Below are 22,903 nucleotides of genomic sequence, written 5' to 3' on the forward strand. Positions count from 1 at the left end.
GTGGCTGCACTTGGACTCGTGCCCAGTCTTATCTGTACTTGAGTCTTTCCTCTCCCCCTCACATTCAAATCTGCCCAGGCTGGATGTGTCAATCTTGGCTGCGAGGGATTGAAGCATGACATTGGGGAAAGTGCAGCTTGGAGATCTCGTTCCATTCCACAGACACATACGATTTACGCTAACTTTCAAACCTGCAACCCATTCTCTCAACCACGTCATTGATCCTCAACAACGCCCGAATCCCGCCTCGACTCCCCACCCAAAACCCTTCTATCGACCTGCAACTCCCGCAACATATCATCAATATAAGCCTTCTGCTCCTCCAACCAACTCCTCATCCTCACAACATCAAAATTCAGCGGCTCAATCGCCCTTCTTTTCCTCAAACTCTTTGCTTCTCGACGAACTCGCTCTTCCAAATTCTCCATACGATACTCAGCATATTGATGGTACAACGTAGGCAAATGCGAAATATTCTTAGTCCCTCGCATCATAGTATGATCTTTCATGAGAGGACATTTGGGACGCCAGGAAGTGACCATGCTGATACGTTCGTGGTTTCCTCGTGCGGCTGTGGCTTGGTGAGGAAGGTAGGCGCCTTGCATTACTACTGCTGTGCCCTGAGCATCATGTTAGCTTCTCACTACGAGTGCTGATTTGGTGTGTGATTTGCGACTTACTAGTTGGGGACCTCTCGCTTTCATGACTTCTCCAGTTCCGGTGCGAATAAATGTCTCTCCACCGACCATGCCGGTGCAATCTGATAGCATGGCTACACAAACGAAAGCGTAGCTGTCCGTGTGCCAACCGAAAGCTGATTCGCAATATTTGCTCACTTCGCCTTCTTTCTGTTCGCCAGGGGCGACAATTTTCTCTTCAACGCCGTCCGGCTTCGGTAGTGCGATGTTGACATGTCCAATGTCGTAGTCGATAGCTGGCATGAGGTCTACACCCGCCATCTTGGAGACCCAAGCGATGACTTCTGGACTCGTCCATGCTGCATATGTGAAAGGAGCAGCACTGGTTCTCGATCAGCGAGTTGGTCTGAAGAGGAATATCGAGCTGACTCACGTTGGACAATGACCCCTGATCTGTCCGCTTGTGGGACTGGTGGGGCAATAGTATTGACTCAACACCTCGGCACTGAATGTCTCGGCTCGTATTTGCTGAATTGCTTCTGGAGTGAAAATGGAAAAGGGCTCTGTAACAGCATGGTCTGATATGCCCACCTTGCCAAGACCGAGCTCCTGAGTGGTGTGAATTTTTTCCGGTTCCTGGAATCTAAGATGCTTTTCGGCACTGAAAGGAATTCTCTGAGGCTGTCGTGCTTCATTTATCATCTGTTGTGGGAGGTTGATGTCTTTTCTGTGCTTTGTGGGCAAGATGTCAGCCTCGGCGGCATCTATTGATACTCTGTGTGGCATCTTGCTAAACGAGAATCAAAGGTATGCAAGATACTGTAGCGAGGGCTAGAAGAACAAAGCAGTGAATTCTGTAGCAAGAGATGAATGTCTCCCTCCACTCCTGGATGCTGAAGCAATTTATGTCTCCTTTCACATCTGCTATGTGAGTTCATCGTGTCGTATGGCACTGCCGGGGTGGACTCACGTGGTCCAGTCCCGCAAGCGTGGACGGCTTGTTGTCATCCCTCGGGACACAAGCTACCGTTCCAGTATCAAGATCCTTTCACTATCGTTCTAGACCAGTCATTCTGCTATCACCGTGATCACTCTCCTACGGCGACTTACCGATGATGCCGCGGTGAGCGTCGGCTTCACCAAGGCGATGCGATGACACAGCAGTACCTCGTCTCAGCTGCCCACTAGGGACTATGTGTACACGGAACGGGGGAACATCGATGGCTTGCCCGAGGACGGCATACGATTTATTGGCGATATGCATGTTTTGTCCAGAACATGTCGCTGCGTGGATTTTTCTTGGCCGAGCAGCTGGCTTGAGGTGTTTGGGTATGTATTTCCCATTGCCACTGACTCAAACTGCTCTATGAAGTCGCCGGGACACCACCCTCGCGATGTGCTGTCGCCGGATCGCGATGAGCGAGAGGTCAGCTGAGCCTTTTGTTGTTTTTACATAATCGTGAACACGATCAGACCATCCGACGAATTTGGATCTAGACCTAGCAAGGTAGTTGATGCCACGTACGGGCCAAGTTGTAAGTCCAACTCGTGAGTATCTGTTCCGGAAACATGACGGGCCAGACCCAAGGATTGACTGAAAGCCGCAGTCGGCCGATCGTTCATGCAGAGCATTTTCAGCCACGTGGCATATGTTCTCCATTCAGGTCTCGGTGTGTCTGCCCTGCACGGATAAGAATGCTCAAGTGTAACAAGCAGTCAGAACTTTCCTAATTTGGACCAAACTCACGCGGAAGATAGAAAACGTCACGTGACCTAAATCTCAGCGTGGCCTTCTGTACCTTCAGTTCCGTTTCGCAAGGGGATGGAGACACGAATTGGGAGGCACAATGCGTGTGTTGGCGCTCTCTCCGGCATAATGCGTTCCGACACGGTAAGCTTGAGCATATTGCCAGATCAGCCGCCGTGTAGGTAGGATGCACGCAATCTTCGACGACAGTCCTTTTGCGTCGGGCCTCACCACCAGACAACCTTTCTACAACAGCTAGAGATCGCGCCTAGAGGGAGAAGACGATTGCCAAAATTTCGGTAATATCACTACATCGGATCGATCGTTTCCAAGGACTTTTCAGAATGAGACCAACGAATGCAACCGTCGCTGCGTGGGGTCTGGCGGATGCGTCTCTAATCGTCGAGCAAAATTTCGTGAATGGTAACTGGATAGAAGCCAGAAGTCAAACGAGATTCGATGTCCAAGATCCAGCAACAGACAAGTTTATTGGCTCATGTCCGGAGTCATCTGAGCCAGACGTGGAAGAAGCCATCTCATACGCGTCAATGGCATTTTTGTCGTGGAGGCGTCGCAGTGGACGAGAGCGGTCTCGTGTACTCCGCAAATGGTTCGATCTGGTCATCGAGAACAGGGATGACCTCGTGAAAATCATCTGTCGAGAAAATGGCAAAGCGCAAGCCGATGCAACGGGAGAAGTGAATATGGCGGCAGGTTTTCTCGAATGGTTCTCGGAAGAAGCGGCCAGGATACACGGAGATGTTGTGCCACACAGTAATCCTGCCTATCGCGTATCTGTGATCAAAGAACCGGTTGGAGTGTGCGGAATGATCACACCATGGGTAAGTGTACAAGGCTCCGCCGTCGTTCAAGCAATGGCTGATGAGTTCCAGAATTTTCCTGCTGCGATGTTGACCAGAAAGCTCGGCGCGGCTCTAGCTGCTGGTTGCACAGCAATCATCAAACCCGACGGACAGACGCCATTCACGGCAAATGCGTTCGCGGTGCTTGCACAGAGGGCTGGCTTGCTTCCGGGTACGATAAATATTGTGCACGCTCTGGAGAATACGCCGGCTGTAGGCAAAGTGTTGTGCGAAGCGCCTGGGGTCAGGAAACTGTCATTCACAGGTTCTACGCGCGTTGGCAAAATTTTACTTGCGCAGTCGGCATCAAATGTTCAGAAGCTCAGCCTGGAGCTTGGCGGGAACGCGCCTTTCATCGTGTTCGATGACGCAGACCTGGACACTGCGGTCACAGCTTTGATCGCATCGAAGTTCAAGGTCTCTGGGCAGACCTGCGTATGTCCAAACCGCGTATATGTCCAAGCAGGAATACACGACCAGTTTGTGGAGAAATTAGTGGAAGCGGTGTCGGCGTTCAAGGTCGGCCATGCTGCTGACCCCACGACCACCCACGGCCCGCTGATCAATCGAGCTGCCGCAGCGAAATCACTTTCCCACGTCCAAGATGCTGTCAGCAAAGGTGGCACAGTGGTGATCGGTGAGAATGGAATCCGCAGTAAGACTTTGAAGCATGGACCAAATTTCGTCCATCCAACCGTTCTGGTGAATGCGAACAAGACGATGCTTGTCGCACGCGAAGAGACCTTCGGACCGGTGGCTGCTATTTTCAAGTTCGAGAAGGAGGCAGAGGTAATTGCTGATGCCAACGATGCGGATGTGGGCCTTGCATCGTATTTCATGACAAAAGATCATGAACGTGCGCACCGCGTGGCCGAAGTGCTACAGGCAGGCATGGTGGCAATCAATACTGGGATCATTGCCGATGCTGCGGCTCCGTGAGTTTTTCAATCCGTCGTTGGGATGGACGTCGCTAACTATCTGCCAGTTTCGGAGGAGTCAAGGCGTCTGGAATGGGCCGAGAAGGAAGCAAATACGGCATCGAGGAGTATCTTCAACTGAAGACGGTAGTGACTGGTAATCTTCGCTTGTAGCTGTGTAGCCGGATCTTCCGCTGCAACATTGCTGCCTGTGGCATGATCAATAGACCTTGACCCAGGCTGGGCTAGTTCTGCCAGAGTCTGCCGTCGATGTTGCGAGTCTCAGATAGCTCTGTCCCACAGTCTTGCCTCTTTGGCCAGTCTGGAAACATGCAGCTCTGCTCCCTCCGGAGAAAGACTCGTTTTGGAGCGATCGCTACCAGTCTCTCAGAAGACCCTAAGTCTGCCTGGGTCACCCTCAGAGAGACCTCAATCTAGCCACAGCAGTTGTGTTCTCTCTGGCATCTGCCCCTCAAGTGCTTTATGGAATCGCCGCGGGGGTTGCGCGCTCGCCGACTACTGCACGAAGAGCCTGTGAAGCACACGCAGTAGTCGTGAAACACACGCGTCCGTCTGGAGTTACATCCGGCTCGCGGCGGTGTATCGTCAAAGTGGTTGAGGTGGCGTTGGTGGCTTTGACTTTGTCGTCGAAGAGAGCAAGTCCTCGGCCCGCTGTCTGTCTGGGCCCAGAACTTGACGCCAAGGCTGTGCCGAGTGGCCGACAGGGGACGACCTCCAGTATGGCAACCTCCCTTCATGCCATCAATGTCTACCTCGTGGGAATCGCCTCATCTTCGCCTGGGAGCGTGCCTCTGCCATCCAGGTAATGGACTGCGCGCACGGGGGATCGCCTCAACAGGACCGCCGGCGCATTCATGGTTGAGGTGATGGACTGCGCCCTTTGCAAGGCGCCTCGAAAGGACAGTCGACAATTCTCCCAAGAGGAGATAGCTCTCCATCTCGAGCATCTGGCTCGCAATAGCGTCACGGCTGTGAACGAAAAGAACTTCGACATGTACGACAAGGCCTGGTCATACTTAGCAAGCACGCTAGTCATCGAATTTGCTCACCCGACTTACAGAGAGCCACGTCGAATGGCGCTCAAAGAATACCTGGAGTTACTGCAATTGGAAACAGACCGCTGGCCGCAGTACCGTGCTACCATTCTGGACCAGTCGACGACCGTGAACGATGCCAAAGACGAGGCGGTTGTTTTCGAGAATGCCGTTGTTGGAGGCGCGCCTCCAGGCGTCGCCACAAAGCTACTGATAGTGCTGGACTTCAAGCTACGACTGGCTCCGAGGCTGGGCGAAGAGCCGTGGCGATGTGTGAGCCTGCGCTCTGCTATTGGAATATAGTGGTTGGCGGTATTGGATGTATCCGGACGACCTAGACCATCGACGTCAAGGTGGAAATCGCCGCCAGCGCTACTCCAATTAACCATCGGCAGGACTGCCGAGGGCTTTTGACATATCGAGGTACTGCGATGCGCTCCATCGCATTCCAATTGCTCCTTCAGCAGCAGCATGACGACAAATGCCATGATCAAGGTTGGATTGGCGTCTCCATGAAGTAAATTCCTCTGGCCGATCGCTGGACCAGTCCGGCCAGATGCTCGCACTATGCTGTGCAAATCAGAAGTTCGGCATCCGCCCCAGACGGCTTGGCTTCTCAACCACAGTCTTCATGGCTTCATGCAGGCGTTGCGCAAAGCAAAGCCACAGGCGTTATGGGGCGCATTTGCAAGTGAACCCTTGCAGCCCTTCATCAAAGGAGGCGTTTCTTTTGTGAGCTTTGCCGTAATTACCCATACCGAACGGTGCTTGGGCTGCGAGAGGTGCTGCGACGCGAGTGCGAAGAATCCCACTTCCGTCAAACTGCGGCTACAGATCATTGAGGATGAAGATCTGCGCCTTCTGCAGCCCCCAGATCTCAGGACATCAGTGGCGCCGGCGCCATCCCGTCTCGCAGATGTGGTGAGGCTTGTCCTACGCAAGCAGCCAGTGCGACTGCTGAAGCTCAGCCTCCCATAGAGCGAGCTTCCGCATTGGGGCTATACCGAGAAAATATCAGGGTCTCGTTTCCCACAAATGCCAGTACCTCTTCTAACTACATGCAGCGCCTGCTCATTTCCCCACACTTTGAACGCCTCGCGCATATGATCTGCAATGCCAAGTGCGATCAGCGCCACTTCCCCTCGCCAAGTGTACCATGTGCGACCGCTCATGCTCTCCTCAGAGGTCATGGTCGCTGGACTTCCACCACCTACGATGCTGCACGTACAGCGGAATGTACAACTTGGCATGACAGCCAGGCGTCGATGGCGTTCTCACCACCGAACGGCGAATCCCATGGTGGAGGCTCTTTCAACCTCTAGGCGTAGGTCATATGCCTTCTTCAAGAATGACCCGAATTGCGACAGTAGCGCCTTGACAGTGACCTCGCGGCAATTCGAGCGTTCTCACAGAACGATCGACACTACCGTTGCTCTCTACTGTCTTGGTCTGATGGCCGCCGAGCAATAGGGTTGCAGAGAATTGTCATTTGGAGGTTCCTACACGCTACAGCCACGGCAATCATCGTACCTTTTTTGCCATCACGATGGGTCGTTGTGACTAGCAAGTCGCTTTATTCTAATCAGTAATCGACGCCATCGGGATAGTGCGTTGTAGCGTCTGCTGCCACTGCCATCATTGCCGGTGGCAAAGCAGCATCTCTGTATAAGTACATACTTCAAGACCCGCCCATCGAAGATCACCACTCGACTGTCTTCACTTCACTCCTGTTCTACTCTTAAATTAACAATCATGGTTCACTCTCGCAAGGCTTTGCTCGCGGCGCTGCCGATGGCAGCTGCCTACCCATGGGCTATGGAGGCTTCCTCTAATATGCAAAAGCGACAACAGTCAGTTGAGCCCCCGGCACGAGAGCCACTCTTCTTGTCTGGACGATCAAACACCAGCCCACTCGGCTCTCCGGTCTTTGATGCTGAGGAGCAGTTCGTCGATGTCGGTCCTGGCTCTGGTCATGAGTTTCAGTCTCCAGGACAAGGTGATATCCGAGGACAATGTCCTGGTTTGAACGCTGCCAGCAACCACGCTTATCTCCCGAGATCTGGTATTGTGAGCATCACCGATACCATCACTGGTCTTGCTGAGGCATTCGGCATGTCTCCAGATCTCTCCCTATTCTTGGCAGTCCTCTCGGTGGCCATTTCAGGTGATCCAGTGGCTGGAACCTGGTCCATTGGTGGCGAGTATCAGCCAACTGTCCCACTTCTCACTGGTAAGTCAACTGTCATGACTTCCAAGTCCACTGAATTCTAACACTATTCAGGCCGTGCTACTGGTATTGCCGGAACTCACAACCAGTACGAGTCCGATGCTTCCATCGTCCGCGGTGACGCCTACCTCAACGGCGGTTTCGTCGGCGCCTTTCAGATGCGCAGCTGGGAGAACTTCTACGCTATGGGCGAGGAATACACTTTGGACATGGCTGCTGCCCAGTCTGACTACGTTACACGCTGGTCTATCCTGAACAACCCATACTACTTCTCCGCGCCATTCGCTGGTCTCGTGTCTCCGTGAGTACAATCAAAAATATCCTGCCCTTGACCAACTACTAATAACGTAACCAGTGCTGCTCACGACTTCGTCATTAACTTCATGAGCAACCGCTCCGAGGAGAATCCAGGTGGTGTGCTCACTCGCTCGGTCTTGAAGGATTTCTTCGCTGTCACCGGTGAGCCAGGCTCGTTCGTCCACAACCCCGGCCAGGAACGGATCCCAGAGAACTGGTACCGCCGCTCTTCCACTGTCCAGTATAACATTCCCGAGGTCGTTGCAGACGTTCTAGTGAACAATGCTATGTACCCAGGTATCGTCCGCTTCGGAGGTAACACTGGTACCACCGATTCTTTCACTGGTGTCGACGTTACCGACTTGACTGGAGGTGCCCTCAACGCTCAAACACTTCTCGAGGGTAACAACGCCGCATGCTTCTTCTTGCAAGCTTCGCAGCAAGCCATCCCAGACGCCCTCGACCCAGCCCTTGGTCTTGTCGGATCTGTCGCCAACTGGGCTACTCAGCAACTCGCACCAGTCGCCGATAAGCTTGCCTGCCCACAACTCGTCGACTTCGAGAGCTCTTTGTTCGATCAATTCCCAGGCGCCAGCTACAAGGCTGAGGGTCAGAACCGACCAAACGGTGGATTCCTTGGTGGCCTCCTCGGTTAAGAGGTTGACCACTTCCTTACGAGTTCAATGAGTAACACGATTCTGTCCAACAAGAAGGCAGTACTTGTATCATAGTAGCGCACTGCGCGCGTAGATCTTGATCTTGCAAGTAGCGAATGATCAGAATTATTCAACATCAAAAACATTACTTCCCTTCCCTCGCATCATTTACCTTGCTTACCTTCGCTTACTTTACCTTAACACACTTGATAACTAGAGGAAGAAGAGCGCATTCTCCACACCACTACCACCATCGCGAGGAAATGTGTGTGAAACCCGTCAAAGATGAACCTTCACTACAGTCCTGCCGACCTTGTTGTGACAAGGCCCGGATCAGGAACCCCAGCACTGCTCATCAAAATAAGCTTCTCTCCCAGAAGAGCTTCACAATAACAGTACATCGTATGGAGGGAGCAACATCGCTCCTGACCATGGGCTTTACGATGATGATCAATATGTATAGTGCGCTGCCGTCGCATTGATCGTCTCTTCCTCCACTACACTCGTCCTCGGTGTTATGTCAGCATCAACACGAAACCTCAAGAACTCCTCACCTTCCACCTCGACGACATCGATCCCATCTTCTTCTCCTGTCAAACCCTCCTCTCTCGAAGACGCAATTTCCAGTTTCCCATCTCCACAGCTTCGCAAGCTTTTGACGCATCTCATCCGTATTAGCGACGAGAACCACAAAATCGCCACCGAACGACTCCTCACGCCTCTCTCTGTCATCACGGGAGCGAAAAGAAAGCGGTGGGAGACTTGTAGATATTGCGATAAGGATTTCGATGTCACTGTGGGTGCGGTTGGGCAGTGTAGGAGACATCCGGGTAGGAATGTTGTACAATTTAGCGGTAATCCCTCAATGCTGAGACGATACGTGCTTGTAGGGACGAAAGAACCCGACCACCGCTACGATTTCTGGACAGATTTGAACGTGGATTTCGATGAGGATTTGTTATTGAGTGAGCAGCACGTGAGAGACGCAGAGTTCGAAGATGGATTCATGTGGTCTTGTTGTGAGCAGCCGTTGAACGCGGAAGGTTGTGTGGTATGTGAGCATGAAGCAGGGACAAATAAGAAATCTTTGAAACGGAAGTTGCAAGACTTCGCGAGTTCACCGAGAACTAAAAAGACGAAAAGAGTTGACAGTGTGGTAGACAATGAGTGATGATTAATTGATGAATCTGGTGTATATGTGCATAACGCCCTCTGTTCTGAGGCTTGATGCTATTCCCTGCTCCGTTACTCCTTCCTGGTTCAGGTTCAATCGCTTCCTTTCTTCCTTGCAAAAATGGAATGCAACGGCAATGTCTCGCTCGCTTGAACGCTTCAGTCGATAATTATTGAGACGTTTCCGAAAAGCTCTACTTTTTGTCCAGAGCAAGAATCAACTCACTCGCACGCTCAGCGACAGCCACAATTCCGAACATCGGATTCGTGGTGAAAGCCTCGGTAATAGAAGAATCCACAACATGCAGATTCTCCATGCCTTTGACTTTTGTATTCTGGTCGACACAGGTACCAATCTTGCAGCTTCCACTCCAGTGGTTGACGTAGCCTTTGGTGTACTTCGAAGGAGAGGTGATGTATTTCAAAATCTCGTCCTTCGAGGAGGTGGCAGGGAGATTGAGAGATGTCAAGCCGCTTGCTGGGAGAGCCTGGAAAATCTTGTGGATGACAGTCGCAACGGCATCAGCATCAGCTGCGTTGCTGAACAGGAAGTCAGATGCCATGCCTGGGAGACCCTTCTCGTTGAGTACGAGTCTGCTCTTGGACTTGGCACCGGATGTGGCATAGACGTTGAGGGTGATTGTGTCCTTGCCGGTGAAATCGAACGAGCCCGCGACGTTCACGGTGCCTTGAACAGCGATGCTGGAGCCATCTGCCTGCTTCACCTTGTCCCAAAGCAGTCCAGTCGGGCCAGCGCTCGCGTACGGTCCACTGCGGGAGTTGAGGTATAGGTCCTTGTCGGAGGCGATCGGTGAGTCGTAATTGAAATTGTACGACTGGACGTTTGTTCCCGAGAGAACAATGAATGTATTTGGGTTGTCGTAGAGATTATCGCCAACAGCTGTATTGTTGATCCATGCTGTAGGCTCCATGTTAAGCAACTTGTTCTGGGTAAGATTTGTCAATGAAGCTGGATCGCCAATACCAGACATCATAAGCAGTTGAGGACTAAAGAATGATCCGCCGCTCAAGATGACACGCCCCTTTTGGGAGAGATGGTAGGTGGTGGTCTGTCCATTCTCGGTCGCCTCGACGGCGGTCGCCTTTCCACCGTTTCGCTGCACGCGTTTGACCTGGACACCAGTTTTCAGGGAGAAGTTTGGCCGTGCAAGCGCAGATGTTAGGTACGTCTTCGCGGGTCCGCTTCGCTGACCACGTTCATAAGCATAGTTTGTTCGTCCGAAGACACCGTCCTTCTCATTTGGCTTGCCGTTGACTGCGACGTTCTTGAGTCCAGCGCCATTGACCAACCACTTCTGACTTGCGTCATAACCAGACTGCATGTATCGTTTACCATCAGCAGAAGGTGTGTTGGTGTAAGGCTGCTTGGCCTTGACTTTCTCGATCGCGCTCTTCATGTCTTTCGACTTCCATTGCTCAGGATAGTAAGTGTCGAAGTCTGATGCCGGCGGATGGATGAATAGTTCTGCATTGATAGCGCTCGAGCCACCAATGGTACAACCTCCAAATCCACCATTCTGCTTGTCGCCGCACAGTAACTTCGAGTCGCCGCTGAAGATGGAGCTGTATAGACCTGGCACGTCCACGCGGGAGAGTTCTGTATTCGACAACCATTCTGGTCGCTCTCTTCCACCAGTGCTATAGTAGGAACCTCCGCCCTGCTCGAGGAGAAGTGTCCGCTTGCCGGCCTCGCTCATGCGATCCGCTGTAACGATTCCTCCAGGGCCAGCGCCGACGATGATGACATCCCATTCGGCATTCTGTCGAGACTCGAGGCTCTCTTCAATCGGTCTTGCGGAAGCGATGTCGAGTAGTGCGGCCAGAGCAATGAGAGCTCTTGAAGTGAAAGGCATTGTGATGAGGAGCAAGGGTATGGCTGACAGAATTGACCCCAACAGCCGGGCAACAGCAGCTCTTGTACTCCATCGTCAAATGCTTTAGATCTCGCTAGTGAACCAGCCAGGGTCTTCAGGTGAAGCAATGTCGAAGCGTACGATGGCAACCGGACGGACTGGCCTAGCGCAGATTCCCGCCACGCTAAAAGTGGAGCTGAGCAGCTATTAATACCTACTTTATGCTTACTTACACATACTTTTCGTGTTCAGCACCACCTACATCATCGTCAGTACTCCGGCGCAACTATCAGAATATTTTGGTCCTTGTTCCGAGCGGGTCTGTCCGACGTTGCATTGGAGAAGTTTTCGAATTGCACTCCACACTGACATAGAGTTTGCGATGAAGCAATTAGGGTGTTACTCGTACCACAAGGTTGGCCGAACACGGGCTTTGACTCGGTCCAGAACAGCAGCCGTACCAGAACCTGGACTCCTGGAGCGTCAGAGATTGCACGAATCCTGTATTACTGATCGTATTGCTAGGCCTGTCCTTGCATCGCATTCAGCCTTCAATTGTAAGCTGACTGCCGCAGCCCTAGGGCTCTGGGAGCTGGGCCGCGCATATGCAGCCTTTGTACATTCATCTGCGTGCCAGTCCGTTGGGAGGCCTTAGCTATGCGCCATATGACAGCTGCTTCGGACGGCACTGCTGGCATCTCGTGTTGGTAAGCTATTGGTGACTCCGGATTCCAAGCTTCTGACCGTCTTGAGAGCTTTGGGCATTGACAGTCTGACTTTTCCCAGACTCGCTACTCGTGTCTCAATATGAGTCGGGCACTCCTTTGGATATGGAGAGAATGTTCATGGCAGGTGAAGTAACGATGCAACGAAGCAACACCAAGGCAATGTTTCTCGTTGCCAAGAAAGTAGGCCTCGGCAGGAGCGGACCGCACTCCGTCGACTACACTTCGCGCCATCGTCTTCCTCGATAACGCAACGAACATGACAAGGTGGAAGACATCAATCTGCGTAAGACAAAAGAGCAGACCCCATATTCAAGTCAAGCGTGATACCGGAATGTCGATGGATCGCGGCCAGCGAAAAATACAATCCTAAGTTCGTGAATCCACCACGCTGCATCCTCACGACCTCCAATCAGAGCAGCGTACATTGTGCAACGAAGCATTGAGATGGCGTCAGAGCGCTCTCCACTCCTACAGCAAAATGGAGCTCCAATCGAAGAAAACGGCCAAGATGATGGTCTTGTCAAAAGCCATCCGAACAGGATATCGAGTTCAAGCCAGATCATGCCTGCTGCGATAGCAAGACTATGGGGTCCTCCCAGCATCGAACGCTCCCTTCTGATCAAGCTCGACTTTACTCTCCTCCTATATTTCTCGATAATTTGGTTTCTCTTCGGCATCAATAGATCCAGCTACAGTACAGCCTACATCAGCGGCATGAAAGAAGATCTGAATTTCCAGGTGAGTCAGCTCGTCGAATCGAACGATCCATTTCCAGTGCAACATCATCAATGCCATCAGCCGAAGATGCAAGCGCCATCTCTCTGATGAAAGTGATAACATAGGGCAAAGACTACAACTACATGACAACAATCTACCTCATCACCTACGCCATTTTCCAAATTCCCTCCACCTCCCTCCTTACGATCATCAAGCCGCGCTACGTTTTTGTTGCCGCAAACACGATCTGGAGTGTCCTCACCCTCGTAACTTTTCGCGTAGAGAAGGTCTGGCAAATTTTCGTCCTCAATGCTTTCGAAGGGGCTTTCTCCGCGATAGCGTACGTCGGAGCACATTTCATCTACGGATCCTGGTACAAGCAATCAGAACTTGGTGCGCGAGCGGCAGTATTCTGTGGCTTTGGAAATCTGGGGCAAATGGCAGGAGGGTGGATTCAGGCCGGATTGATCAAGTCATTGGAAGGGAGAGAAGGAGAAGGTCTGCCGGCTTGGAGGTTAATTTTCGTGGTGGTTGCTGCCATGACGATTCCATTTGCGGTCTTTGGGTGGTTCGCGATTCCTGATCTACCGGAGCACAAAGCGGCGAGGTATCTGACAGAAGAGGAGAAGGATCTTGCGGCGAAGAGGCTAGGTGAGGTGGGAAAAACGGAATGGGATTGGAGTGTGCTGAGGAGAGTGCTGCTGAGCTGGCAATTCTACCTATTGCCACTGGTGTTCATGCTCTACTCACTTGTGGTACAGGCGATTGGCAACAATGTCATGCCGTTGTGGATGAAGAGCCGTGGCTACTCGTTGGTGCAGCAGAACAACTATCCGACCATCGTGCACGCGACAGGGATTGTCGCGACATTCGCATACTGCTACATCAGCGACAAACTTCGCTCTCGGTGGCAGTGCTCGCTGGCGATCGGCTTCACATTCATCATCTCAAGCGCAATACTGGTCTCGAACCCATCGTCCGATGGCGTATATTTCTTCGCCTTCTACCTTCTCGGAACCACATATGCCCCACAAGCCCTCTGGTACAGTTGGATGGCCGACCTCACGGGACACGACCTGCAGCTCCGAGCAATCACGACCGGTTTTATGAACAGTTTCGATTTCGCCTTCGTCACCTGGTGGCCTCTGATCTTCTTTCCCGTGACAGATGCGCCGAATTACCGAAAAGGCTACGTTGCGAGTTTAGTAACTGGGTGTCTAACAATACCCGTCCTAATCACGATCGCAAAGCTCGAAAAACGTGGTCGCACGGAAGGTACGATCGGACGAGGATTTGCTGAAGATGACCAAGGTTACGAATCTCCAGACCACGAACCATGGGAACAAACACCATGGACGCCAGCATCGGGTTCGCACGTGCCGAACGGTACAAGAGGAACCGCAGAGCACATTGGGCAAAAGGGCACCATTGCTACAGTCACGCCTAGCACGGTGATGACCTAGAACGAGATGTATAAAGTATAATACAAAGATACAAGCTCCGGAGCGCACATAGTACATGAAAATTGTTTTACAGCAAGCCCGACTGTCAGTCCTCTTACGGGAGAGGTCCACTCACGCCAGGCCAGGAGTGGACCTCACAACAATATGCCATTCAACACGGCCCTCCCTAGGGAAAGCTAGCAGCTCCATTGCTCATAAAACTAGCTGCACTCCAGCGCATGCTGTTTAGCTTGCGATAAAAATCCTCCTCCCTATCGCAAGAATCATCTCAATTCCGAGAACAAAACAAGAAAGCTTCCGGTTCTCATTCCTGACCACAAGTTCCCAGACAGCGGCCCTCAAGACAAGTGAACACATCTCTCCTGCCAACAGCTCCAGAACTGCATCAACAGAAGAAGAAATGAATGTCCTCAGAAATTTAGTCCGCCACCCATTGATCTCAAGGGAAATTAAGCGGGTCTGATAAGATCTGAAGTGTTGAAATTTGCTTGCCCGAACCACCAAAAGCCGTAGCCAAAGGGGTTCGATGCGAAGCCATTATTCTGCGCTTGATAAAGTGACCTCACTGCCGTGGGAAAGAAAGGGCAGTGGGCGTGTAATCTGTTCTGCAGCGCGGTTGTATGTGTATATATTGGGAAGAGAAGGGAACGTATGATGATGCTGGCGATCACGTACCTGCACAGCATAGTGTGGCGCAGAAGTTTCTCGATCGAATTGAGAAAGGGGATGCATTGTTCAAATGCTTCCATCGAGCATCGGTTTGATCAGATTTGGAAATGTGCTGTACATTGTGCGAGGAGGCCCGCAAAATCGGGCCTGCAGGAAAAGGGACAAAAACAGCTCTCGCAGAGAGTTGCGCATGCGAATATTGTACAGCGAGATCCTTTGTTGTTTTATTGCCGATCAATCAATCAATGTCTTTGCCCGTTGCCATTAACTTGTACAGCTTGCGCTTCCAGTGCCGCACGATGCGCAGGAGCCATCATCGCACGTTGCTCGGCCTCAGTAACTCGATGGATTTGTCCATTCGGCTTTACGACTTCCGTTTGTGGTGGAGGGGGCGGCGGAGGTCCATATACTCGCGTGTGCTCGTCCATGGGTTCTTCTTCCGTATCGTCGTCGTATTCGCCTTCGTCATCGTCGTACTCCTCGTCGTCTTCGTACTCGCTCTCCGTTTCTCCTTCTAGCCCATCGTCGAAATCGTCCGCACCTTGCGCCGCATGAGCCTGTTGGGCCATTTGCTGCGCGTTGCCGTATCCACCACTTTGCATCGCTCGACAAAGCTTCTTAAGCTTTTCGTTTTCGCGAGTCAGGCGGTCGATCGTCTGCTGGGATTGCGAGCGCTCCTCGGCCATTTGGAAAATGTTCTTATTCGTGGCTTCCTGCTTCCGCGTGAGGTTGAGGTTCTCCTTTTCCAGGCGCTTAGTCTTTTTCGACATCTCCTCCATTTCTTTTCGAAAGGTGAGAAAGAGGTCGTTGGAATTGTTCAAGGTATCTTCTACCTGCTTTGGGGTCAGTCAGTTACCAGGCAACGACCAAAACTGTCCTCAGCGAGTCATGTAGCAGCGAAGCTAGACATTGCAAAGGGGGAGCGAGAACGCACTTTTGCGTGTTGATGCTGGTAGAAGTCTTGACATACCTGCTTGAACTTCTCCACGTAGACGTTCAATTGGCCTCGCAGTTCATTTTCCGTCTGGCTGAAGGTGCTCACTTGGCGGGTCAGCTGATGGCTTTTGCTCAGTTCACTCTCTTGCGCTTTCTTCAGCTGGTCGTGCCGCGCTATTTGATACTGCACTTCCAGTTCCTTCACCCGCAGTAACGACTGGAAGTGCAGCTCCCGTAGCTCGTATTGATGTAGGAAGGACGTGAATTTCTCCCGAAACAACTTATCCTGTTCCAATTCGGCCGTGTGCCGTTCGGGGGAGCGTTTTTGAGATACCACCTCATCCACATCATTGACCATGTTTTCCAACTTTTGGTGCAGTTCTTCGTTTCGATTTGCCGCATTCTCTTTGAGTTCGCGATAGTCGTCCTTGAGCTTCTTGTTCTCGCGCGTCAATTCGCGACTGAGCTTCTCCAGCTTCTCCTTCAGCCCTCTCTCCCTTGTTCGCTCTTTGCTGACCTCCTCTTTCTCCTTCTGCAGCTGATCCCCGCGCTTCTTCGCCTTGACATGCTCCCTTTCAGTCCTCTTCATCTCAGCCAGCAGATCGCTATACTTTTTCTGCAGGATGTCCATCTTGCTATGATGAGGCTCCATGGTGTTCAGCAGTTGCGACAGATCGCGATTCGCCTTCTTCACCTCGGCCTCAATCTCGGCATTTTGGTGAGCATCCTCTGCGGTCGTGGATTCTAATTGGGAAATTTTGGACAACAGTGCGGCGTGGGCATCCGAAGGATTTGTCGAACTGACACTCCCCTTCTTCCCTTTATTCTTGGGCTTTGCTGGAGCGGGCGCCGCAGCAGGTGGCGGAGGAGGAGCGGCAGGCGATGCATCGGACGCGGGTGCATCGCGCGGAGAGTCGTAGGAGATAGAGGGGGAGGCCCGGTGGGAGGACTGCGCGGAGGGCTGGGCTTGGTGTTGCTGTTGGGCCACGGCATTCATGACCGATTCCTGGTACTTGATAAAGCGTTCGCCTTTGGTGTATGTCTCGATCTGCTGGGCCTGGGAATTCCGGGCACCGGTCCTGGCAGCTTCGTACTTGTCGGTCTTCTTCTTCTGCGCGAGGATTTGCGCCGTGTGCAGGTTGCTAGCCATTCGCCGCCGGGGTGGTCGAGCGGCGGAACGGCAGAGATTGCGTTTGGTCGGTAAGCTGCATCAGCGCCGCCTCAGCGCCGTGGTTCCGCTCCCAGTGCAATGGGTAGAGGGGGTCCTAGTGCATGGAGCGCGACGTGTCGATTCGCAGGGCGCACGGCGGGGGTTCGATGCCAGGCGGGTATGTGCGTCGATGATGAGCGCGAGGAGTCGGAGCAGGGAGATGCTCGAAGCTACTGCTGCCGCTCCGGGACGTGAAGCAGCGGAGGAGACGACGGCGGCGGTGGAGCTCGACAGCGAGATGGCGTGTAGGAGAGGGTGTCGCAGATTGCACGCGGGATCCGTTGCGCAACGTCGTTGTTCTCCCCGGTCCTGTCTGCAGTGCGTGCAAAAGCAGCAGAGTGGTCGACGAGCACTCTCCCGCCGACGGCCCAATCACGCGGCCAGCGGACTTCGACCTGCAGATGCATAAACGGACGACGCTTTCGCCTCCGTCATCCTCCATCAACACCACCGCATCCTCTACCTCATGTTGAGCACATTGCGCAGCACCGCGCGATCGCCGCGCATCGTTGCTCCATACCACCGCCTGCGACTGCACCGCGCCTACGCCTCCGTCACCGATCTGCAGCAGTATCCTAAGCCGGGAGACCGACTGCATGGCTTCACACTCCAACGCGCTGAAAATGTGCCCGAGCTGGAGCTAGCGGCGCTGCACTTCACCCACGACAAGACGGGCGCCGACTATCTGCACATCGCACGAGACGACACCAACAATGTCTTCAGCATTGGCTTCAAGACCAATCCACCCGACGCCACCGGTGTCCCGCACATCCTCGAACATGTCACTCTCTGCGGGTCGGAGAAGTAGGTGCAGTGCAGAGGCAAGAGATGAGATATTGTAGGCTGATACAGTGGTAGGTATCCCGTTCGCGATCCTTTCTTCAAGATGCTTCCTCGTTCCCTGCAAAATTTCATGAATGCCATGACCAGTTCCAGCTACACCTACTACCCTTTTGCTACCACTAATAGACAGGACTACAAGAACTTAATGGGCGTATATCTGGATGCTACATTGCATCCACTGTTGAAGAGAACAGACTTTCTACAGGAGGGTTGGAGAGTCGGACCAGAGAATCCGAAGGAGCCAGTCAAGGACAGCAAAGGGAGCGATCTCGTGTTCAAGGGTGTCGTGTACAACGAGATGAAAGGTCAGATGTCGGACGCCACGTACTTATTCTACTCGCGATTCATGGAGCACATCATGCCGGCAATCAACAACAGCGGAGGAGATCCGCAAAAGATGACCGAGTTGACCTACGAGGGGTTGAAGACTTTCCACGAGGACCACTACCACCCGAGTAACAGCAAGATATTGACATATGGAGACCAATCCGTGGAAGAGCATTTGCAATTTCTGGGCGAGCAATTGTCACAATTCAATCAGAGGGCAGTGGATACAGACATCAAGGCGCCGATTGTCATCGATAGTCCTCAGTCCGTCACTGTCAAGGGTCCTGTGGACCCTCTGACTCCCCCAGATGCGCAATTCAAAACCTCTCTCAGCTGGATAGCAACCGACAGGACTGATCAAACAGAGTCTTTCGGACTGCAAATCGCAACGAACCTGCTCATGGACGGATACGGCTCGCCACTGTACCAGAACTTGATCGAATCTGGTCTGGGTACTGACTTCTCCATGAACACAGGATACATGCCACTGGGGCGCAAGTCCATCTTCTCGATTGGTCTCAACGGTGTGTCCGAGGAGAATCTGCCCAAGATCAAGGATGTTATCTATCAAACCATCGAGGAGAGCGTCGCAAAAGGGCTGGAAAAGCAAAAGGTGGACGGCATTCTGCATCAGCTCGAGCTTGGTCTCAAGCACAAGAAGGCAGCCTTCGGCATGGGCATCGTTTCCCGACTCAACCCAGGTTGGTTCAACGGCGTAGATCCTTTCGAATCACTGCAGTACAACAAGCTGGTCGATGCTTTCAAGGCCAACTACGCTAAAGGAGGTTACCTGGAGGATTTACTTCGGAAATATCTGCTCAACGACAGAACATTGACATTTACGATGGAGCCTAGTACGACTTACACTGCAGATATCGCCGCGGAGGAGGCATCGCGGCTGCAGACGAAAATCAAGGAAGCCATCGAAAGCTACCCGAGTGAAGAGGAAGCGCACAGGAAGCTGCGTGAGCGCGAACTGGACCTCATCAAGGAGCAAGACGCTGGACACACAGAATCTGTCGACTCTTTGCCATCCTTGAAAGTCTCTGATATTCCTCGTGTGGACAAGGAGATCAAGTTTAAGGACAACACAGTCGACAATGGCGTAAAAGTGCAATGGCACCAGGCTTCAACTAATGGGCTCACATACTTTCGCGCAGTTGCCCTGCTGAAAGACTTGCCCGAGGACCTTCGGATGCTCGTGCCGCTCTTTTGTGACAGTCTCATGCGCATTGGCACTAAGACAAAGTCCATGGGTCAGCTTGAAGATGAGATGAAGCTGAAGACTGGTGGTATCAGCTTCGGCCACTTCTCCAGCACGTCGCCTCACGATATCCAGAAGGTCGAGGAAGGCTTCTCGATCGGTGGACGGGCTTTTGACTATAACGTTCCCGCCATGTACGAGTTGATCCAAACGATCTTGCTGGAAACCGACTTTGACTCGCCCAATGCGCACAAGATGATTCGTCAATTACTGCAAATGGGTGCGAGTGGAGCTGTCGATGGCATTGCTGCTAGCGGCCACATGTACGCTATGCGTTATGCCACTGCAGGCGTCTCTCCCGCGGGCAAGATCTCCGAGCAGATTGGTGGCATCACACAGGTCAAGCTCATAACCAGCCTTGCGGCAGCGGAAGAGAATCCAGAAGCCATGACGGAGCTCATCAACAAGCTGAAGGCAATCCAATATCTCGCGGTGCAGAGCATCCGCGAGGGCAACCTGCGAGCAGCCCTTACGTGCGGCACCGACGCCGCTTCGTCGAACGAGTCCGCGTTGAACTCCTGGCTTGGCAACGTGAACAAAACGAATCTGTCGTCTCCCTCCATCACTATCGAGGCTCCGAACTCCTTGTCCACTCACCGCAACACTCTCTTCAACTTGCCATATCAAGTCTCCTACTCCGCGCTCACCGTTCCCACTGGACCCTACACCTCCCAATCGACAGCCCCAATTGCCATCCTCTCCCAACTCCTCACACACCGCCACCTCCACGCTGAAATTCGCGAGAAAGGCGGCGCATACGGCGGAGGCGCGACATCCTCCGGTCTCACCGGGACCTTCGGCATGTACTCCTACCGAGACCCTAACCCGGACAACACCCTCTCGATATATCACTCCGCATTATCCTGGGCAGCCAAACAAACGTGGACCGAACGCGACATGCAAGAGGCCAAACTCTCCGTCTTCCAAAAACTCGACGCACCAACTAGCGTTTCGCAAGAAGGCATGACGAGGTTTTTGAACGGCATTACGTATGACATGGAACAGCAGAGACGGGAATGGTTGTTGGATGTCACGCCACAGGATGTGAAAGCCGCGGCGGAGCAATTGGGTGAGCAGATTGAAAAGGGGGCGAGTGTGGCTGTTTTGGGGAATAAGGATGGGAAGAAATTTTTGAGTCAGAGTGGTGTGGAGTGGAAGGTGGAAGAGTTGGGGATGAAGGGACAAGAGGAGATTGAAGATCCTGTTATGGAAGGCGAGGGGACGAAGGATGGGCTGGCTGCTGTGGCGGCTTCGTGAGAGGGGAAGAGTAAGAGAAGGATAGAAGAAAAGCCCCAGGGTGTGCGTGTAAGGTACGATGGTTTGATTCTCCGCTTTAGCTAAAAATGTGTGAATAGATTGTGTATATTTACAGAAACGAAGACGACGACGATGATCAAAAACAAAACATTTAGAGTCTGATGCGTTTATTAGACAGGACATGGCGTGGTAGATGCCATTCAGCAAGAGAGGCTCTACTGTCTGCCAACATTCCAGCTTCCATTCAATGGTGACAGAAGCAATCCACGCTCACACAATTTTGGGCCCTCTCCGCCCGTGTTCTTAGCCAAATCGCACGGTTTGTCTTCAGACTGCTCCTCTGGAGTGTCGCCTTATACTACATTGTTCCTTCCAAAAAAAAAAAACGACCGGCTTCGGAAGGTGCGGTCTGCTGAAACAACAACACTGAACCCAGGACTAAACCATGAATACCACCAGCCAGAAGCGACACCCACTAAAGAGTGAAGGGCTTTATACCACGTCTAAGCTGGCAGTCAACTAGAAAAATCGTATAAAGGATTGAATGCGGTGACTTTTGTTTTATTCATAGTGGAGGAGACTCGAGATGGGATGGCTAATAACAGTCAATCAATACATTCTAACGTGTTCCATGGGCACACATTTTTAGCTCGCCGTATGGAATGTCGTGCCTCATAAATCATTGTGCGCAGCACCATATTTCCCACCGCCACCAAGAGGATCGCCGCCTGGTACACACAAACCAAGGCGCCAGAAGTAATCCCGATGAGCAAAGAACAGCTGCCACAACTTGTAGCGTGAGGGTATGCCCCAAGGTTCGGTAGTTGTTTCGTGTATTTCGTCCTCAACAGAGGCAAGCAGAGTCGAGTCTTGTCCGGCGATACAGTTTCTGTCACTGTCGCCGTTGCAGTGATGGAGGTCTGTAATGTCAGGGGACAATTCGGACTTGGATATGTAGATCTCCCCAGCATGCATAGCATAGCCCCATTCTGTCAGTGGCAGAAGTGGGACCGGGTCATCGACATGAGTGACTCTTCGATATCTCGACTTTGTGTCTACTGTGGGTGCGCCATTACTCAGATCGAAACGAGCGTCAATATAGTTGACGAGGCCTTTGTTGCCCGCTCTGGGCTCACCAAATGTGGTGACGATGGGATCGTAGCCTCGAGCGAGCAGGTCGAGCCCGGCCAGAGCTGCCACTGCGCCGCCAAGAGAGTGTCCGACCAGTGTCAGCTGATAGTCGGGATGCACGAAAAGCTGAGCCTGGAGCTCTGGTAAGATCTGCTTTCTTGTGTTCAGCCAAGAGGAGTGGAAGCCCATGTGAACAGTGCAATTCGTGCATTTGGGCTCCTTGGGTGCTTGCGTGGCAGGGTCGTCGCCCTCGTCCTCGCCGGGATATGGGACATACTTCTGCGGCACGGTGCTGAGATCAACGACGGTATTGGCGATGCTATAAGTGCCTCGAAAGGCAACAATGATACGCTGCTTGCCATGATCGAGAGCAATGTAGCCGCAGGAATCACTCAGCAAGACTCCAGTGTTCCATGTCGTGACTAGTTCGAAGTCGGGAAAGTCGCTGCATCGCGATAGACAGGTGAAAGGCTTGGAGATGCCCCAGCTGGTGCTGCCAACACAGTAGGAGATGTCGACGACGCGCGAGAGCTCCTCCAATTCGCGGAAGAGGTCAGGGCTCACATGGCGGTGGTCGGGATGTCGGAGCACCGGGATCTGATTTGAGCCGTGGCAGCCGAAGCAGCCAAGAGATAGGAGGGTGAGGAGGGATGGGCGCATGGTGTGATTGGGGCGAGACGAGGCTCGTGTCCTTACATCGCGGAAGGGGGGAGTGCTGACAGAGCGGTCAGCGGTGTCTCCGCGCGTCGAGGCGGCAACGGCGGCGGCGCGTCCAGGAGGTGTACAAGCGACACAAGCAACAACTCGGTTTCTCTCGAGAACTTGATCTCACGAGTACGTCGCTTAGCGAGCCAGAGTGTCGTCGCTACGCGGCACCAGGCGGAGATGGGCGTGTGCTTGTCAGCGGCGTG

The 22,903-nt window shown here is 52.7% G+C and overlaps 9 protein-coding genes across 9 annotated transcripts; 5 read left to right on the top strand and 4 right to left on the bottom strand.

Annotated features, from left to right (window-relative positions):
* Window positions 1–215: 215 nt before the first annotated feature.
* On the bottom strand, window positions 216–1,424 carry CKM354_001254500 (uncharacterized protein; the record flags this gene model as incomplete). The annotated part of the gene is made up of 3 exons (XM_044808067.1): window positions 216–620; window positions 681–1,020; window positions 1,072–1,424. 3 exons carry the CDS (start codon window positions 1,422–1,424, stop codon window positions 216–218), a joined length of 1,098 nt encoding a protein of 365 aa, XP_044664002.1.
* A 1,305-nt stretch (window positions 1,425–2,729) lies between these two features.
* CKM354_001254600 (uncharacterized protein) lies at window positions 2,730–4,339 on the top strand (the record flags this gene model as incomplete). Its single annotated transcript, XM_044808068.1, has 3 exons — window positions 2,730–3,227; window positions 3,279–4,183; window positions 4,234–4,339. 3 exons carry the CDS (start codon window positions 2,730–2,732, stop codon window positions 4,337–4,339), a joined length of 1,509 nt encoding a protein of 502 aa, XP_044664003.1.
* Window positions 4,340–5,052: 713 nt separating this feature from the next.
* Window positions 5,053–5,523, top strand: CKM354_001254700 (uncharacterized protein; the record flags this gene model as incomplete). The annotated part of the gene is made up of 1 exon (XM_044808069.1): window positions 5,053–5,523. The coding sequence occupies one exon, from the start codon at window positions 5,053–5,055 to the stop codon at window positions 5,521–5,523; it is 471 nt and encodes a 156-aa protein (XP_044664004.1).
* A 1,449-nt stretch (window positions 5,524–6,972) lies between these two features.
* On the top strand, window positions 6,973–8,400 carry CKM354_001254800 (uncharacterized protein; the record flags this gene model as incomplete). The annotated part of the gene is made up of 3 exons (XM_044808070.1): window positions 6,973–7,450; window positions 7,502–7,748; window positions 7,803–8,400. The coding sequence occupies 3 exons, from the start codon at window positions 6,973–6,975 to the stop codon at window positions 8,398–8,400; spliced, it is 1,323 nt and encodes a 440-aa protein (XP_044664005.1).
* Window positions 8,401–9,767: 1,367 nt separating this feature from the next.
* CKM354_001254900 (uncharacterized protein) lies at window positions 9,768–11,447 on the bottom strand (the record flags this gene model as incomplete). Its single annotated transcript, XM_044808071.1, has 1 exon — window positions 9,768–11,447. One exon carries the CDS (start codon window positions 11,445–11,447, stop codon window positions 9,768–9,770), a length of 1,680 nt encoding a protein of 559 aa, XP_044664006.1.
* A 1,172-nt stretch (window positions 11,448–12,619) lies between these two features.
* On the top strand, window positions 12,620–14,355 carry CKM354_001255000 (uncharacterized protein; the record flags this gene model as incomplete). Its single annotated transcript, XM_044808072.1, has 2 exons — window positions 12,620–12,913; window positions 13,018–14,355. 2 exons carry the CDS (start codon window positions 12,620–12,622, stop codon window positions 14,353–14,355), a joined length of 1,632 nt encoding a protein of 543 aa, XP_044664007.1.
* Window positions 14,356–15,266: 911 nt separating this feature from the next.
* Window positions 15,267–17,110, bottom strand: CKM354_001255100 (uncharacterized protein; the record flags this gene model as incomplete). The annotated part of the gene is made up of 2 exons (XM_044808073.1): window positions 15,267–15,857; window positions 15,995–17,110. The coding sequence occupies 2 exons, from the start codon at window positions 17,108–17,110 to the stop codon at window positions 15,267–15,269; spliced, it is 1,707 nt and encodes a 568-aa protein (XP_044664008.1).
* Window positions 17,111–17,636: 526 nt separating this feature from the next.
* On the top strand, window positions 17,637–20,861 carry CKM354_001255200 (uncharacterized protein; the record flags this gene model as incomplete). Its single annotated transcript, XM_044808074.1, has 2 exons — window positions 17,637–17,974; window positions 18,029–20,861. The coding sequence occupies 2 exons, from the start codon at window positions 17,637–17,639 to the stop codon at window positions 20,859–20,861; spliced, it is 3,171 nt and encodes a 1,056-aa protein (XP_044664009.1).
* Window positions 20,862–21,533: 672 nt separating this feature from the next.
* Window positions 21,534–22,652, bottom strand: CKM354_001255300 (uncharacterized protein; the record flags this gene model as incomplete). Its single annotated transcript, XM_044808075.1, has 1 exon — window positions 21,534–22,652. One exon carries the CDS (start codon window positions 22,650–22,652, stop codon window positions 21,534–21,536), a length of 1,119 nt encoding a protein of 372 aa, XP_044664010.1.
* Between the last annotated feature and the right edge of the window lie 251 nt (window positions 22,653–22,903).

This window comes from Cercospora kikuchii (assembly GCF_019650295.1).
Source record: "Cercospora kikuchii DNA, contig_00009, whole genome shotgun sequence".
NCBI classification, from domain to species: domain Eukaryota; kingdom Fungi; phylum Ascomycota; class Dothideomycetes; order Mycosphaerellales; family Mycosphaerellaceae; genus Cercospora; species Cercospora kikuchii.